This window comes from Mixophyes fleayi, chromosome 5 (assembly GCF_038048845.1).
Source record: "Mixophyes fleayi isolate aMixFle1 chromosome 5, aMixFle1.hap1, whole genome shotgun sequence".
Taxonomy (NCBI): Eukaryota; Metazoa; Chordata; class Amphibia; order Anura; family Limnodynastidae; genus Mixophyes; species Mixophyes fleayi.
In genome coordinates this window covers 243,724,811-243,743,699 of record NC_134406.1, presented here as the reverse complement: position 1 = coordinate 243,743,699, position 18,889 = coordinate 243,724,811, and the positions used below count along the sequence as shown (strand labels likewise).

Sequence of the window (18,889 nt, the reverse complement as noted above, 5' to 3'; positions counted from 1 at the left end):
CTCTTTTTAAGCATTATTTTATAATAAAATTGCTGGTATCTATTTGACTCATTTGATATTGATTATTGTAATTGTTGTATAATTAACTTGTGGAACAGAATAAGGAGAACTAGAGCTGTTTGTTGGGCAGCACGGTGGCTTAGTGGTAAGCACTCCTGCCTCACAGCGCTGGGGTCATGAGTTCAATTCCCATCCATGACCTTATCTGTGTGGAGTTTGTAGGTTCTCCCTGTGTCTGTGGGTTTCCTCTGGGTGCTCTGGTTTCCTCCCACACTCCAAAAACATACTAAGAGGTTAATTGGCTGCTATTAAAATTGACCCTAGTCTGTGTGTGTACATTAGGGAATTTAGACTGTAAGCTCCAATGGGGCAGGGACTGATGTGAATGAGTTCTCTGTACAGCACTGCAGAATCAGCAGAATCAGTGGCGTTATATCAATAAATGGTGATGATGTTCTTACTCAGTTTTTTTTCTTCTATACAAAGTTTAAGGTGTAACATTCTCCTTATTTGAAAAGCTGTGATAATCCCTCCCCTTATTTTGTTTTTTTTCTCCTTTTAGTGCCATAGAAAATGTTCTGTTGTTCTAAGCACAACATATGATGCTGACTTTGGGGACCTTAGATCGCCACAATCCGGCCCGTGACAAGTTTACATCATTTCATTATTTATAACATGCTGTCATGTATGTTACACACACCACCTCTGTAGGCAAGAATGCATCATTTTATTGGTGCAGTTTATCAATATTGAAACACAGGGATATTTGCTGACAGAAGGTTTGGGGACAGTTGGTAACTATCAGACCTCCTGTATAGTCTTCACAGCAATGAGCAGAGGACAGAGCTCTGTGGTGACTGAAGGGGCGTGGCCACCCAGATATGGGCGTGTCCAGTGTATGTGTACTGAAAGCTCATCGGTGCGCTTGGCAGCGCCCACCAATTCCACGCTCCAATCACAAGGTGGAAAAGGACGGAGCTTTGGTTTTCTTGGACCAAGCATAGCCAATCGGGTACGGGTGGTGGACGGGTCCCTATGTGACGTTTGTGGAGTCGTAACAAGGTGCTGTGTAGAAACCGCTACTGGGACACAGCGGCTCTGCTGCTAGTATAACCCCGGCGGCCGGTGGAGCTCGTATCGCGCGATGTACGAGAGCCGGGGACAGCAGAGATCGGCCGAGCTGCTGGCCGACACCAGTTCCCGACGGGAGTGATAGGATGTCGGGCTCCGCACTGCAGCTCCTCGCATCCCATGGACGCCAGACCCTGGGCCGCTGGATGCACGGCCGGGACCCCGCTGACTGCTCGCTGGGGGAGAGCCAGCACCCGCTACTACAGAGCCCCCCGCCCGAGGTGTCCTCGCCGGGCTCGCCCGCTGACGCGTGGAGCTGCCCGGGGCTGTGCTGGTGCCGGAGCCTGGTGCTGCTCTGCGCCCTGAGCGCTGTGTGCTGCGCTTCTCTGGCGCTGGCTCGGCACTACCTGAAGGACGTGCTGGTGTGGGTGGAGAGCCTGGACAGTGTGTGCGGGGTGCTGCTCTTCATCGTGGGCTTCATACTGGTCTCCCTGCCCTGTGTGTGGGGGTACATCGTGCTCAACGTGGCTGCCGGCTACCTGTACGGCCTGGTGCTGGGGATCGGGCTGGTCATAGTCGGGGTGCTGATCGGCACCTTCATCGCCCACCTGGTATGCAAGAAACTGCTCACACAGTGGGTGCTGGCCAAGATAGAGAGCAGCCAGAGGCTGGGGGCCGTCATCCGGGTGGTGGAAGGGGGCAGCGGGCTGAAAGTTGTCGCCCTGGCCAGGCTCACCCCTATTCCATTCGGTCTACAGAACGCTGTATTCTCGGTAAGTCAGTCTGTTCTCTTTGTGCCTGTGGAACTCTCCAGCTGTTGTGAAACTACAAGTCCCAGCATGCACTGCCAGGTGGCAGTTCTGCAATGACTGCAGAATACCCAAATCTGCTGTACACCCAGCATGGAGATATTCTCTGCTCCTGCCCTAGGCATTAGCTGCTGTGTTACAGTTCATATGTCACTTGTCAGCTACTGTTATTATCATACTTCAACATTGTTTATGTGAAACTGGTTTTGACTGTTTAAATTACATTTCTTTCTTTGCCTCTGATTTTACTTTATCAGTTACCATTACTCCCTCTTCTGGAGTTCTGGTGGGCTGATATTATTGGAGTGTCACTATTGGCTTCTTCCATTCTCAGGATGTTGTCAACCAGTTCTTCAATGAAATATTAATAATGGTCATTTGACAACATTATTAGAGAGGTATCTTTTCAATCTACTGGTTTACACTGCACAAAAACTAGCTGTGAGGAGAAGATAAAGTCTGGAAGGGGACAGTGTATTTTCGCAACAGCTGTGAAGCCACAGGATGTCTAATCCTGTCCTACACACATTGATTTCAAACATCACTAGCTCCTTCCTCTGTCATTAGTTCAATTGACACATGTAATCTGCTTTGATTGGCATCTCAGCTGCAACATAACACCATGGTCTATGAACAACTGGAGTAATCTTCTCCCCATCACACTTCTTTCTGTTCTTTTTTTTTTTGTTTTTGTTTTTACATGCACAGATATTGCTGTATTTCTTTCATTGACAATTGATTTTCCAATTTATATTTCGTTACTCTTTGACCCACTTTAAGGCCTCATAACCACTGATATTACTTGCATATGTTTACTAGAGTTTGTAACGCCATCAACATGAATGGTTTCGATAATGGAACCCAATTTTTGCAATGTTATTATACACACTCTTGTTTTTACTTGTGTCCAGTTGTGTTGCGACAGTTTTTCAAACCTTTATCGCTCAATTCAATGCATTAAATGCATCGAGGTCGGTGGAATGAGCTCCAATAACCTCCTTTTGCAAGTAACTCGTTTTTAAGTACAAATCAAATGTCAGTGGTTATCCGGACTTAATGCTTATATTCCTAGGTGCTTCTTGTTGGTCTGAAGTTTCTAGTCCACCGCTTCTTGCTACTAACCTTGTGTAAATATTGTCTTCAACCGTTTTAAAAAAAGAAGCAATATAGATCATTAACAGCATGGGCTAGATTTACTAAGCTGCGGGTTTGAAAAAGTGGGGATGTTGCCTATAGCAACCAATCAGATTCTAGCTGTCATTTTGTAGAGTGCACTAAATAAATGACAGCTAGAATCTGATTGGTTGCTATAGGCAACATCCCCACTTTTTCAAACTCTCAGCTTAGTAAATCTAGCCCTATGACTTAGTCCAGAGGTTTACAACTTGGGGCAAAAATACAGCACTGATAGAAAGTGGCAAAGTTTCTTTGTAACATTTTGTAAGAGGCATACATTCAAAACTTCTGTAGCCAATGCCTTCTGTTTGTTTTTTAATTATAGCTATTTATGTTTGTCAATATGATTTTTATTTATCCAAGTTCCAATGTGTTAACTTTTCTGCTGTAGAAATAAGCATACAAAATATTTGCTACTTCTAAACTTTCTACTTGGGAGTTTTTAGCTGACATATGTTAATTGTTTGCAAAGCTATTTGCCTGAGCTCTCTCCTGTATACTGCAGTAGAACAGTTACCACTGTCTTTTACTGTGTTGCAGCTGTCTGTCAAGCTTTGTCATGTGTCTTGGTTTCCACAGAACAATTCCCTTTTTCTCTCCACCGTAAAATATAAAAATCGTGATATTCCTTTGGATTCTTCAGGGGTCTTCATGATAGGAAAATAAGTTTTGTGAGTTACCTTCTCTTGGTATTAAAAGTATGGTGATGGATTTTATGGCTTGAGCAAGTCCCTTTATGTATACTGATTTTTCATTAACTATGGGAGCCCAAGCCAAGTAGGTAATCCTTGGCACCGCTTATCCATTTGAACATTGTTTTTATGCCAGTAGGGAAGTACCATATAAGTTGTCTTTTGATCTGCTTTCCAAACTGAACATAACTTTAGAAAACTTCTGGAGAAATAGCACAGAACACAGACCTATTTCTCTGTTTGTTATGTTGTCCGCACAGATAGCAGTGATATACAGGCAAGAAAATCATGTTGACGTAGCGCTCTACACGTTTGGACAAGCTCTAAGAGAGCAGAAAATCGAATAGAAATGTTTATCCACTGGGAAATATACATTTGTTTTAATATAGTGAACACCTCCTTTAAATTAAGGACACTGTAAATGATATGTGCTTTAAAAGTAGATGCATATAACTCTATCACAGGCAAAACACAATGTTTTAACTTGGGCGTACATCAGCCATCGGAGCAAATTGCCACTTGAGCTCTCCGTTCGCAAAGGTAACAGAAGTAATGCAAGTCATCATCATCATTTATTTATATAGCGCCACTGATTCCGCAGCGCTGTACAGAGAACACAGTCCCTGCCCCATTGGAGCTTACAGTCTAAATTCCCTAATATAGACACACATTGGCAGACACATTGGCAGACACTAGGGTCAATTTTGATAGCAGCCAATTAACCTACCAGTATGTTTTTTGGAGTGTGGGAGGAAATCGGAGCACCCGGAGGAAACTCACGCAAACACGGGGAGAACATACAAACTCCTCACAGATAAGGCCAGGGTCGGGAATCAAACTCATGGCCCCAGTGCTGTGAGGCAGAAGTGCTAACCACTAGGCCACTGTGCTGCCCACTAGAGCAAATTGCCACTTGAGCTCACCGTTCGCAAAGGTAACAGAAGTAATGCAAGTCAGTTTGTTTTAAAGACCTGTTGAGATGACCTGTTGGCACTACCACTTAGAGAGGGTGCAGAGCATTATAGCTACCTCCTGAACCCCTGGGCTCTGTGGCTAGTCTGTCAGCCCTGACTGAATAGTGGGGTTGTGTGACATTGGGTGGGCAGGGGGTGCGGAAGGGCCAATGAGAAGCAGCAATCACTGGGCAATTTGATACAGGAAACAAATTCCTGTGATGAATCATACATAATAAGTGTGTCCACTAACAGAGTAGTGGTGGGCAACATGTGGCCCTCCGAGTCATTGTGTGTGGTTCCCAGTCCGGTTGCTTCCAATCTTATCAGAATGGGGGCAGACGACTTCCTTCTGTGCTGCTCCTGTGAATGCTGGAGGGCTGTACGTGCCCCCCCTCCCCCCCACCTCTTTCACATTGCTCCTCACTGCAGTAGAGTATGCAATGGTTGCTATTCATTCACTGTTTACACATGGTTTCCATGGGAACAGTACAGGAATAGCCATATGCACCCAACCCTTCACTGCATCGTTCTCTTGACCGTGCTGGGGGTGGTGGCTTTAACTCCTTTCCACAATTAAAGATATTGGAGCTGAGATTTCTCACTCCAACAACTTCAAGAAAGTAATATGGCTCAGGCAGTGGTAGGATTTAACGTGTAAAATAAACAGATGTTTGTACAGGCAGCTAATCTCTATCAAGTGATGAGGGTCAGCTGTGCCCAGGCATGTAATATTTCTGGAGATTTTGAAACCATCTAAAAAAACACACCTTTAAAATGGAAATTAATGCAAAACGCTCTATTATCAGCCGTCGTAGGTTTAAATTCATTGTTACCTTGCAATCACGTGAAATGTTATATTTAACTCGTTTTGCTCATAAAATTGCCATATGTGATGCATTTTTTATTAAATGTGACTGTAGTTTGAGACGGTAATTGCAAATTTTCACTTAATACGTTTTAGTTTTTGTTAGCAATTAAGCTACAAGTTGCTCAAGAAACCATTATTAACATTGTAAAACATAAATATTCTATAGATAATAGTGGTGGTAATAGCATCGTTATTATCGATTATTTCTAGTTTTATGCACTTTGAAGGGGTATAATACAAATATCCTAAAATAACATGAAACAGAAGGTACAGGTCATCAGTCTTATCTGTGCCTAACAGATTCTGCTACTTTTCACCATCTTCATGAACCTGTGAGCACCTGATTTGCCTGGATTGAGCCAAGCTTATCTGTACTCACATTTGGTATGGGTAGTTCTGATCATCGTCCAGGTCCACGTGCTGCAGACCAGAGGTTGCATTGTGCAAATTCCTTGGCAGCGTATTGCAGACGGGATAAGGAGTCCTGTGTGTGTGTGTGTGTGTGTGTGTGTGTGTGTGTGTGTTGCCTGCGCTGTTATAAAGTCCAAATGCCATAGTAATCTATCGTCACTAATATTTCTTCTTTTGACTTTTGAATCCAGGAGATTTAAAGCAGCATAAATTAGTTGACGACAAAATGATTTCGCCTGTAAATAAGATCTTTAACATTTTCTTCTTCTGGGTAATTGAAGATCATCATTGTATTACTGTTTATTTTTGGTATTAGGCCATCAGATAAATCAGATCCATACTGCTTCATATCTAGTTTTACTACATAGTACCAACAACTTAATCCTCCGGATTCTTTTTTTCCTGCGTCGTCTTGGACTGCAGCTGCAATAAGAATATTTTCTATTGTTTGTTGTACTTAATAAAACAGGTTTAGACCATGAGAGGCACATTTTGCTGTAATATGTCTTATTTGCATTGTCCGTTTGCAAATACTTCCGTCCACGCTGCCAATCCTCCCTAGGCCCGCACATAATTAACTTCAGATATACCCTGTTCTTAGTTTCATTGCTTTTAGGAAAAACCGTTTGGTTGGTGTGGGCTCCTTCTCCCTGTATATTTTGTTCATCCCATCTGTAAGTTCTGCTAGATCCCCATGACTCATTCATCTTTCCTTGAACACCGATTGCATTACATGTTCATAGTCTGAGTGTCCTCGATGCGTAAATGTTGTGCATACTCTACCATGGTCCTAATCATTTTAAAAGTATCTGCTCGTTTCCATATTAAGTTATTGAAAATGGAGAATATATTCCTCTTAGATGAGCTAGATCACATGTTTTTTTTTCTCTTGATCTTTTGGTGTCTTCTCTACCAATGAAGAATGTTTTGTATATACAGTTGGTTCCAGTATTTGGTTACTTGAGAAAGTTACTAGGGTAACCCCATGTGGTGTTGTGTTTATAGAAGCAGGAGGCATTCTGGATAGAGACGAACGTTCACACTCGTCTACCTTTACAGCTAATGCCTGTAATACCTTTTTTCTTTTTTTTTCTTCTTTTTAATGTGTGCAGGACACTACATTGCAAGGGGTGCAAACTAGTATTCTGTTTTGCACATAAGTTAAATACTGACTGTTTTTTCACATTGTTCTAAAATAAGATAGGTTAGAAAATGTACTAATGCAGCTACAATATATTGAATTCTAAGACACGTACATTTCAATATAATAGTATATGTTTTGCTCTTTGAACAGGCCAGGGGGGGTTCCTTAGCTCACTGATTGAGTAGTATATAAAAGGTGGAATGGCTAATTATGGGGGCATACTGGTTAAACACTTATTTCTGGAAAGAACTGAATAATTTTATGCAGTGTACAATTTCCTGCCATACACTATTATCTAACGCTTAACTACAATGTACAACTACAATAATAGAGCTGCAGGGAAATGTCAGGGTAACACTGAACAATGTTTTTTACTTTCATGGTAATAGTTTTGTGTTTTTGTGGTCCTTGGCCTTTAACATGTATCATGGTTAGAATGTTTAATGTATGTGTATTTATTTATTAAATCTTCTTTCTAAAAATAAATACAGAACTTAACAGCCAGAATCAAGCTGAACTAGGGTAGTCATGAGGTTCTGTAATAACTTTGGGTTATGTTTATGGTAATGAAAGCTTAGCTCACACCTCCTGAGGGAAGATCATTACCAAAGTACCGCGTGATGCTACTGCAGCCCTTCTCCGCTAATTGAATTTACCCCATATGTTTTTCTTTCCCAGGCACAGAACTTTTTTTTTTTTGTTTGTTTTTTTTTGTTGTAACCCAATGCAAAAGTAAATTTTTTTTGGGTGGTTGAGGTCCACTGGTTTAACTGTACCAAGCAGGTGGCATTTTTCACACCAAGTGTTGACAAAATTGTTAGCTTGTTTTGTAAATGTTTCTGTTAAGGAATCCTCCATATTGCCACTGTTTATACAGACCAGATTTTGTCTGGACACACACACACTGTCAATTTACATATTGTCCTGCACAGGGCTGCTCCCACATCCAGAAAAACACACTTCCTCTCTCCTCACCTCATGGACCTTTTGAGATGACAAAGTTCTCCTCTGCCACCCCACCCCCACCCCATGGATTTACACTGAGTAATGGAGTCCAGTCACATACAAGACTGAGTATGAACTAATGATGTATGTATTGATCTAGAGATATGTGGGACATCGGTAGGATTGCAATGGATTATGGAATTGTAGATTACAGTGCTGAAAGAATGATTGATAGATGTGGTAGGTAGTGCTGAATTTGATTCAATGTATAGATTTTGGGGATAGTGTGATGTAATTAATGAGAGAAGTGATGTTCAGTGACGGTATGGATAGGAATTGTATATGGGAACAAGGATTCAGCAAGGATGGGAACAGAATAATGCTAGAATATTGTTGCTGTTGAGTACATGCTAAGGGGCATATTCAATTACGATCCCGGTGCGCAGTATTGCTGGTAATATGGTACCGCAATAATGCAGATTTTCGTACGCAACCCTATCGGCTGCAAATGGAAATCCACGTTATTGCGGTACCGTGGATCAACTTCGCGGTGCGATCCCGCAGACCGGAATCGTAATTGAATATGCCCCTTGATATTATGGGGCATATACAATTAGGTCCCAGGATCGCGGTAATGTGCCGGAACGGGGCACGAAGGTAATCCACGGCACCTCAATAAGGCTCATTTTCTTTCACACCCCATAAGGTTGCAAAGGAAAATCCACATTATTGCGTTACCTTCCCTAATGTGCACTCTGCGCGTTGCTGTGATCATGAACCTAATGGAGTATGCCCCTATGAATGGATAATATGGGACAGCATGCAGATATACTGGGGAATACCGATATGATTGAGGTACACTGTGCATAATGGAGAGGTTGTGTGGTGGTGTTTTGTATTGTCCATAATTGCTTGTATTTAGAGCAGTAGGGTTTGTACTGTACGTAATGGTTTGTAACCGGTGCAGTAATCGATCAGTAATTTATACTGGGAGCAGGGTTGTGCCTGTGATGATAGGAGTTGTAGTACTGTGTGTATTGATAAGAGTTATAGCTAGTACTGAGCGAATGAGGAGAATACTGATACACATTTATGAAGAAATTAGTAATACACACAGATATTGTATCATCTATGTTGAACCATTTCTGTGTAAGATAATGTTGTTGAAGATATGCTATAACATTATTGTGCAAGTAAAGATATTATAACTATTTTATACATATACATCTGCATTGTGTGTGTGGATTTTATACTGCCGTGATACAGTAATTATTGTACAGACCACTCTGTGAGGGATGTGTGTTCTTTAAAGTAGTCTAAAAGTTTAGTGCAGACGTGGCTTGTAATGAAGTGTGTTGGTGATTAACACCACCATCCAGGAACGGTCTACATGGACAGCATGTGTATGATTACTGTCTGTAATACGCAGCATTATACATCTGACATCTGACACCCTTCTCAGTTTACAATGTGATCATCGGATGTCCATTACCTGGACAGTCGTTGTATTCATCTAGATAGCACTCTGGAGCTGCATACACAGATCTGATCCAATACCAACTCTTTTCACTTTGCGCCACTAAGCATTAATTTAACATTCTGATTAGATATACACACACACACACACACACAAACAGAATGTGTACCGCGTCCACCTTCTAAGACGGGTTTCCAACCTTTTAGCTTCCCTGGGCCACATTGGAAGACGACGAGTTGGTTTGGGCCGCACATAAGATACACTAAAACCATAGAAAACATAGTTAATAAATATATATATATATATATATATATATATATATATATATATATATATATATATATATATATATATATATATATATATCTCACTTTTTTTTCAAATCCCCCTATACTTACCTTTCAATCGCCCTGTGCAAAAAATCCTCTCTAGTTATTATATTATAATCACTTTTTGTATTGTTTCGATGCAATATCAATAAAGTGCATTTAAGCCAGGCATTGTATATCAGGGTGCCCTGACCAGGCCTGCGGTACCTGACATATACATCACTGTGACCCCAAATTGTGACCTGTTTTGCTAATTACACCACTATGTTAGTTAAGGGATAACAAATTCTAATGGGCCAAAGAGAATAATATATAATGCCCTATTAGTATTACAAGTAGAAGTATGTAGCAGGGAGATAAGGTCCATGATGCTCCAGGACCAGGTGACTTATTCACTGGTCAGCGTCCCTTGAAATAATAAAAAAAATCCCCCTTAACTTTCCTTTTAATCGGCTTGTTCTCCTGTCCTCTTCTCTTCTCCAATTCTCTGCTGCTGATTGTTCTTCTCGCGCGGGTGATTCCTTTGTGCTGCGCTCCGCAATGTATGTTGGGCGTGATGACATCACGCCTAACATTCACTGCGAACACCGCACGGAGGAGGAGACAAGGGAGGGAGCCGGAGTACCAGCTGACGTGACCGCAAGGTAAGTATTTTCTTTTCTTTTTTTTGTAGGATTTTTTTTTTCCCATTAACAGTAGGGATGTGCACCGGCGACTTTTGAGGTCTCGTGTTTTGTGTTTTGGATCCGGATTTTCGTTATTTTTGAGGTTCGGATTTGTCTCGCAAAACACTTGACGAAAGGTCTCGGTTCGGATTTAAGGTATTGGATTCGGATTTTTTTTGAAAAAAACATAAAAAGTTTAAAAATCAAGTTTTTGGGCTTATTTTCACTCCTAGGCTATTATTAACCTCAATAACATTCAATAACAAGCATTTCCACTAATTTACAGTGTATTCTGAACACCTCACAATATAGTTATTAGTCCAAAACGTTGCAAAAAGGTATCTTTCTGGACTGCGTAGAGGAGTGGGTCACCACAATATATATTAAAAACCCTGAACTTTTATGATTCGCACCAATAATTGTACCTGGACTGCGTAGAGGAGTGGGTCACCACAATATCTTAAAAACCCTGAACTTTTATGATTCGCACCAATAATTGTACCTGGACTGCGTAGAGGAGTGGGTCACCACAATATCTTAAAAACCCTGAACTTTTATGATTCGCACCAATAATTGTACCTGGACTGCGTAGAGGAGTGGGTCACCACAATATCTTAAAAACCCTGAACTTTTATGATTCGCACCAATAATTGTACCTGGACTGCGTAGAGGAGTGGGTCACCACAATATCTTAAAAACCCTGAACTTTTATGATTCGCACCAATAATTGTACCTGGACTGCGTAGAGGAGTGGGTCACCACAATATATTAAAAACCCTGAACTTTTATGAATCGCACCAATAAATGTACCTGGACTGCGTAGAGGAGTGGGTCACCACAATATATATAATAAGAAAACCATCAACTTGTTTGATTCGCACCAATAAATGTACCTGGACTGCGTAGAGGAGTGGGTCACCACAATATATTAAAAACCCTGAACTTTTATGAATCGCACCAATAAATGTACCTGGACTGCGTAGAGGAGTGGGTCACCACAAGATATATTAAAAACCCTGAACTTTTATGATTCGCACCAATAAATGTACCTGGACTGCGTAGAGGAGTGGGTCACCACAATATATTAAAAACCCTGAACTTTTATGAATCGCACCAATAAATGTACCTGGACTGCGTAGAGGAGTGGGTCACCACAATATATATAATAAGAAAACCATCAACTTGTTTGATTCGCACCAATAAATGTACCTGGACTGCGTAGAGGAGTGGGTCACCACAATATATTAAAAACCCTGAACTTTTATGAATCGCACCAATAAATGTACCTGGACTGCGTAGAGGAGTGGGTCACCACAAGATATATTAAAAACCCTGAACTTTTATGATTCGCACCAATAAATGTACCTGGACTGCGTAGAGGAGTGGGTCACCACAATATATTAAAAACCCTGAACTTTTATGATTCGCACCAATAATTGTACCTGGACTGCGTAGAGGAGTGGGTCACCACAATATATTAAAAACCCTGAACTTTTATGAATCGCACCAATAAATGTACCTGGACTGCCTAGAGGAGTGGGCACTGGGCACCACAATAAAATATATAAAAAACCTTCAACAGGTCTGCATTACACTACACATACGGCTGCTCCTCCATCCTCTCCATCATATACATGTTGGAGTTTTAGCGTGTGACAACCTCTTGTTTTTGATAATGTCAGTGCATTTTGAATATTTTTCAATTTGCCCCACACCACTGAATGTACTTTATCTATGATACGCATCTATCTATCTTGACTGCGTAGTGTGGTGGCCCCGGTACACAATTTGGTACCGAGGCCACAATATAATTAAAAAACCCTCCACGTGTCAGAATTCCACCAAACAAGTATCTGGACTGCGTAGTGGGGTGGCCCCGGTACCCAATTTGATACCGGGGCCACAATAAAATAAATACACCCTCCACGTGTCAGAATTCCACCAAACAAGTATCTGGACTGCGTAGTGGGGTGGCCCCGGTACCCAATTTGATACCGGGGCCACAATAAAATAAATACACCCTCCACGTGTCAGAATTCCACCAAACAAGTATCTGGACTGCGTAGTGGGGTGGCCCCGGTACCCAATTTGATACCGGGGCCACAATAAAATAAATACACCCTCCACGTGTCAGAATTCCACCAAACAAGTATCTGGACTGCGTAGTGGGGTGGCCCCGGTACCCAATTTGATACCGGGGCCACAATAAAATAAATACACCCTCCACGTGTCAGAATTCCACCAAACAAGTATCTGGACTGCGTAGTGGGGTGGCCCCGGTACCCAATTTGATACCGGGGCCACAATAAAATAAATACACCCTCCACGTGTCAGAATTCCACCAAACAAGTATCTGGACTGCGTAGTGGGGTGGCCCCGGTACCCAATTTGATACCGGGGCCACAATACCTCCTCCAAACATGCTACAGACAATTCGTCATTGAGATCCCATCAAGTATGTTAAAGACAGACAGGGTCCAAGTGTTATTAGTTGACTTTGTAAACAAAAAAACTGTCCCTGTTGCACATAGTCGTGCAATGAAGACTGACTTTTTCATTTAAAGGCACGATCTATCAAGTGTAGTGTTTGTAAGTCTAAGTCATATTATACTTTTGGTAAAATTGGTTTTTTTTGTTCCTCTTTATGGTAATTAATTAGTAATAGAATTAAAGTAGGAAATAGAATTAAATAGAATTAAAGTAGGAAATAGAGTGGTATAGAGTTGTAGTGTGGTATAGATAGAGTGGTCCACACAATATAATAATAAAACCCTCAACTGGTCTGAATTCCACCAAACAAGTATCTTGACTGCGTAGTGTGGTGGCCCCGGTACACAATTTGGTACCGAGGCCACAATATAATTAAAAAACCCTCCACGTGTCGGAATTCCACCAAACAAGTATCTGGACTGCATAGTGGGGTGGCCCCGGTACCCAATTTGATACCGGGGCCACAATACCTCCTCCAAACATGCTACAGACAATTCGTCATTGACAGACCCCAGACAGACAGGGTCGTAGTGTTATTGTTTGACTTTGTAAACCCAAAAAAATGTCCCTGTTGCACTTGCACATAGTCGTGCAATGAAGACTGACTTTTTCATTTAAAGGCACGATCTTTAAAGTGTCAGAAAGAGAGAGAAGACACAGGAGAGGAGAGTTGTAGCTGGGGACCTGGGGTGGAAGCTCCCAGGCTCCCCCAGCATTGCCTGGAAGTCTGAGCGTGGTGACTGAGCCAGGGCAAGGAATGTGTGCCCTGGATGAGGGGGAGAACTCCATGCCACTATAGTGAACCCAAGAGAGAGGGGGACACTGCACATGGAAGAGGCCCTGGAGTGAGGGCTGCTACAAGAGGCATGGTAGCTGTAGTGTCAGATCCTGAGGCTGAGAGTACACAGAGTGACGTGTCAGAGCACAGGAGACATTATCCCCGCAGAGGAGGGATGAGCTGCAGTTGAGAGGTCTGTTGTTGAAATAGGACATGCACACTTTAACAAACCAATCATTTCAGCGACAGGGCCTACCAAACAACTTTGACTGAAATGATTGGTTTGTTTGGGCCCCCACACCAAAAAAGCTATTCATCTCTCCCTGTACAGACTAAACAGGCTCTACTGAGGCAAGATGTCGTCCTCATCCTCAACCTCTGATTCCTCTCCCCCTACAGTGTGTACTTCCTCCTCATCACACATTATCAATTCGTCCCCGCTGGACTCCACAACCACAGGTCCCTCTGTAGTATCTGGAGGGCAGTGCTGTACTTCATTGAGGAATTGATTATTCATTTTTATAAACATCATTTTTTTCAACGTTGTGAGGAAGCAACCTCCTTCGCCGCTCACTGACCAGGTTCCCCGCTGCACTAAAAACTCTTTCCGAGTACACACTGGAGGGGGGACAACTCAGGTAAAATAGAGCCAGTTTGTACAGGGGCTTCCAAACTGCCTTTTTTTCCTGCCAGTAACAATATGGACTGTCTGACATGTCTACTTGGATGGTGTCAGCAAAGTAATCATCCACAATTTTTTCTATTGTCACAGCATCCAATGCAGCGAGAGTAGACATGTCTGCAATGGTTGGCAGGTCCTTCAGTCCGGACCAGATGTTATCAGCATCCCCGCCAGTGCCTCTTTTGGGAAAACTGAGCTTTTTCCTCGCAGCCATAGATGTGGAAGAAAATGAGGGTGGAGCTGTTGGCATGTCACGGTCCTCTTCAGAGGACAATCTCCTGACCAGCAGGTCTTTGCACCGCTGTAGATTTGTGTCCGCCGGAAACAGAGACACAACATACGCTTTAAACCGAGGATCGAGCACGGTGGCCAGAATGTATTCCTCTGACTTTAAAAGAGTGACCACCCTCGGATCCTGGCAAAGCGTACGAAGGGCTACATCCACAAGAGCTACATGCTTGCTGTAATCGCAATGGCTTACCAGCTCCTCCCTCACTTTCTCCAGCTGCTTCTGCAACAGCCTGATCAGGGGAATGACCTGACTCAAGCTGGCAGTGTCGGAACTGACTTCTCGTGTGGCAAGTTCAAATGGCTGCAGAACCTTGCACAACACGGAAATCAGTCTCCACTGCGCTTGACTCAGGCGCATCCCCACTCCTTTGCCTATGTCGTAGGTGGCTGTGTAGGCCTGAATGGCCTTTTGCTGCTCCTCCATCCTCTGCAGCATATAGAGGGTGGAGTTCCAGCGCGTCACAACCTCTTGTTTGAGGTGATGGCAGGGCAGGTTCAAGCTTTTTTGATGTGCCTCTAGTCTGCAGTAGGCACTGGCTGAATGCCGAAAGTGTCCAGCAATTTTGCGGGCCACCGCAAGCATCTCCTGCACACCCCTGTCACTCTTGAGGTAATGCTGCACCACCAAATTAATGGTGTGGGCAAAACATGGGACGTGCTGGAAATTGCCCATATTTAATGCCCGCACAATGTTACTGGCATTGTCTGACACCACAAATCCCCATGAGAGTCTAAGTGGGGTAAGCCACTGGGAGATAATTTCCCTCATTTTCTCTAATATGTTGTCAGCGTTGTGCCTCTTATTAAAGCCTGTAATGCACAATGTTGCCTGCCTTTGCATGAGCAGCCATTTTGTAGATGCTGCTACTGATGCAGCTGTTGCTGTTGCTGCGGAAGGGGATGCATCTACCCAGTGGGCTGTCACAGTCATATAGTCCTTCGTTTGCCCAGAACCACTTGTCCACATGTCCGTGGTTAAGTGGACAGTGGGTACAACCGCATTTTTAAGAGCACTGAGGACACTTGATCGTACTTCTCTGTACATTTTTGGTATCGCCTGCCTAGTGAAGTGGAATCTCGAGGGGATTTGGTACCGGGGACACAATACCTCCATCAACCCTCTAAATCCCACTCCACTGATGGCGGACACCGGGCGCACGTCTAACACCAACATTGCAGTTACAGCCGCAGTTATACGCTTTGCAATAGGGTGACTACTATCGTATTTGGTGGTCATGGCAAACGACTGTTGGACGGTCAATTGTTTGGTGAAAGACTTAGCGGTCTTACGACTTCCCCTCTGGGAAGATGACCGACTAACAGCAGCAGTGGCAGTAGTAGGCGTACCGCTGCAGGATTCCTCGGATGAATCCCGTATTGAGGAGGACTCAGTCTGGCTGCTGACTTGGGCTGCAGGACTGAATCTGATGGAGATTGTGGAGGAAGTTGACGAGGAGGGTGTTGCTGGTGTGTATCCAACTGGACCACGGGATTTAGGTGTCCCTGTACCGATGAGGGTCCTAGCCCCAGTTCCTGAACTAACCACTGAACTATGAAGGTTATTCAGGTGACGTATAAGGGAGGATGTTCCTAGGTGGGCAAGATCCTTACCCCTGCTTATTTGAGCTTTACATAAGCTACATATTGCCATACATTGGTTGTCTGGATTTGGATAAAAATAACTCCAGACCGAAGAGGTGCATTTTTTGGTCTTCTGACCAGGCATGACGATGGGCTTTTTCATCCCATGGACATCAGCTGTTTCCCCCCCTGGTGCCTCATTTACAATAACCACATCACCATCCTCATCATCAAGTTCCTCCACAGCGCCAGCTACATCATCAATAGCCTCCTCCCGAGCCACCTCTTCCTGTACAGTGATGGGAAGGTCAGGCTTGACAACCACCAACACCCTTGGACTCGCCTTGGGGATTTGTGATAATTTCTCTTTAGAAGGCAGAGTTGTTTGCTGTTTTGTTGCTGACAGCATAACTCTCTTCAATTTTTTGTAGGGGGGGGGAGGAGGAGGAGGGCTAAGATCCGTGGGTGAAGCTGAACCACTAGTCATGAACACGGGCCAGGGCCTAAGCCGTTCCTTGCCACTCCGTGTCGTAAATGGCATATTGGCAACTTTACGTTTCTCCTCAGATGATTTTAAGTTTCTCTTTTTGCTACTTTTTCTTAACTTGGGCTTTTTGGATTTTACATGCCCGGTACTACGAGATTGGGCATCGGGCTTGGAAGACGACGTTGATGGCATTTCATCGTCTATGTCATGACTAGTGGCAGCAGCTTCAGCATTAGGAGGAAGTGGGTCTTGATCTTTCCCTACTTTATCCTCCAAATTTTTGGTCTCCATTATATGTAGCACAAGATACTGCAGAATGTGTGAACTTGGTAATATTGCAGTACCAATGGACTTATACTGCTGGATTGGTTTTGCAAATTTGGTTATAATTATTATATATATTTTTTTTTTTTAATTTTTAATTTTTTTTTACTTTTTTTTTATTTTTAAAAAACTTGGGAATAGTGGGGAAATAACTATGCCCTTAGAAGCACAGAGCACAGGACACAGCACCACTGGACTGAACAGGACACGGCACAGGACCCAGCAGCACTACGGAACTCAGCAGGAAAGAGCACAGGACACAGCACCACTGGACTGATACTGCAGAATGTGTGAACTTGGTAATATTGCAGTACCAATGGACTTATAATGCTGGATTGGTTTTGCAAATTTGGTTATAATTATTATATATTTTTTTTTTTTAAATTTTTTTATTATTTTTTACTTTTTTTTTATTTTTTAAAAACTTGGGAATAATGGGGAAATAACTATGCCCTTAGAAGCACAGAGCACAGGACACAGCACCACTGGACTGAACAGGACACGGCACAGGACCCAGCAGCACTACGGAACTCAGCAGGACAGAGCACAGGACACAGCACCACTGGACTGATACTGCAGAATGTGTAAACTTTGTAATATTGCAGTACCACTGGACTTTTACTGCTGAATGTGTGAACTTGGTAATATTGCAGTACCAATGGGCTTATACTGCAGGATTGGTTGTGAAAATTTTGTGGTAATTAAAAAATATTAAAGTAGTTTTTGGTATTTTTTAAAAAAACTTTTTTTTATTTTTTTAAACACAGGGGAATATTGGGGAAATAACTATGCCCTTAGAAGCACAGAGCACAGGACACAGCACCACTGGACTGAACAGGACACAGCACAGGACCCAGCAGCACCACTGACCTCAGAAGGACAGAGCACAGCACACAGCACCACTGGACTGATACTGCAGAACACAGCACAGCACAGCACAGCACTAAACAGCACAGAACTAAACAGCACAGAGGACCACCTAACACACCCTCCCTCTACCCTGATCAATGCCCGAGTGAAGATGGCGGCGACTAGCGGGGAATTTATAGGATCCGAGTATCGCGAGATCCGACAACGGGATTATGAGTCAGAGCCTCAGTTTCACTTTTGAATTTGGCGCCAATACCCGGATCTGTCTCGGATCCGACTCGGATCCGCAACGTTCGGGTGGGCTCGGATTTCAGAAATCCGAGCGCGCTCATCCCTAATTAACAGTGCTGCCCCCTTGCCACAACCAAAACTCCTTCTGGGCCACATTCACAGGCGTGCTGGGCCGCAACAGTACATTATAGACACATCTTGCAAAAAACAAAAGTGTCTATAAATATAAAATCACTCAGAGATTTCAAACTTATATTTAGTATGGACAATCTTAAAACATCAAGGACTAAACACATGGTTTTTTTTTGAACATTTGAAGTTGTATGCAGGTTTTTTTTAAAAAAAATGGATTCCAGATTTCACTTTGAAATTTTTTTGTTCCTCCGTATTGGTCATATGGTAAAATGAAGTTTTAATTTGATTCATGAAACCTCAATTCTGGCGTAAAATATAAAATATTTGAAAGTTAGATTTGAGACCGTTTCTTATAGTAGTAAATAAACACACAAATATGAGAATAATGGTAAAAACAATTTGCACATGATTTGTTCATGTGACTCATATGTGAATAACAATATAACTCCTTGTACATAATAACATTTCTAGGGAAAT

At 42.8% G+C, this 18,889-nt stretch overlaps 1 protein-coding gene across 1 annotated transcript in view; it reads left to right on the top strand.

Annotated features, from left to right (window-relative positions):
- Window positions 1-989: 989 nt before the first annotated feature.
- The window catches only part of TMEM64 (transmembrane protein 64), a 41,246-nt gene continuing 23,346 nt past the window's right edge, over window positions 990-18,889 (top strand). Inside the window, exon 1 of the mRNA XM_075213768.1 lies at window positions 990-1,844. Coding sequence (XP_075069869.1) covers window positions 1,218-1,844 — 627 coding nt within the window. The 5' untranslated portion in view covers window positions 990-1,217. The remainder of the gene's footprint in view (window positions 1,845-18,889) is intronic.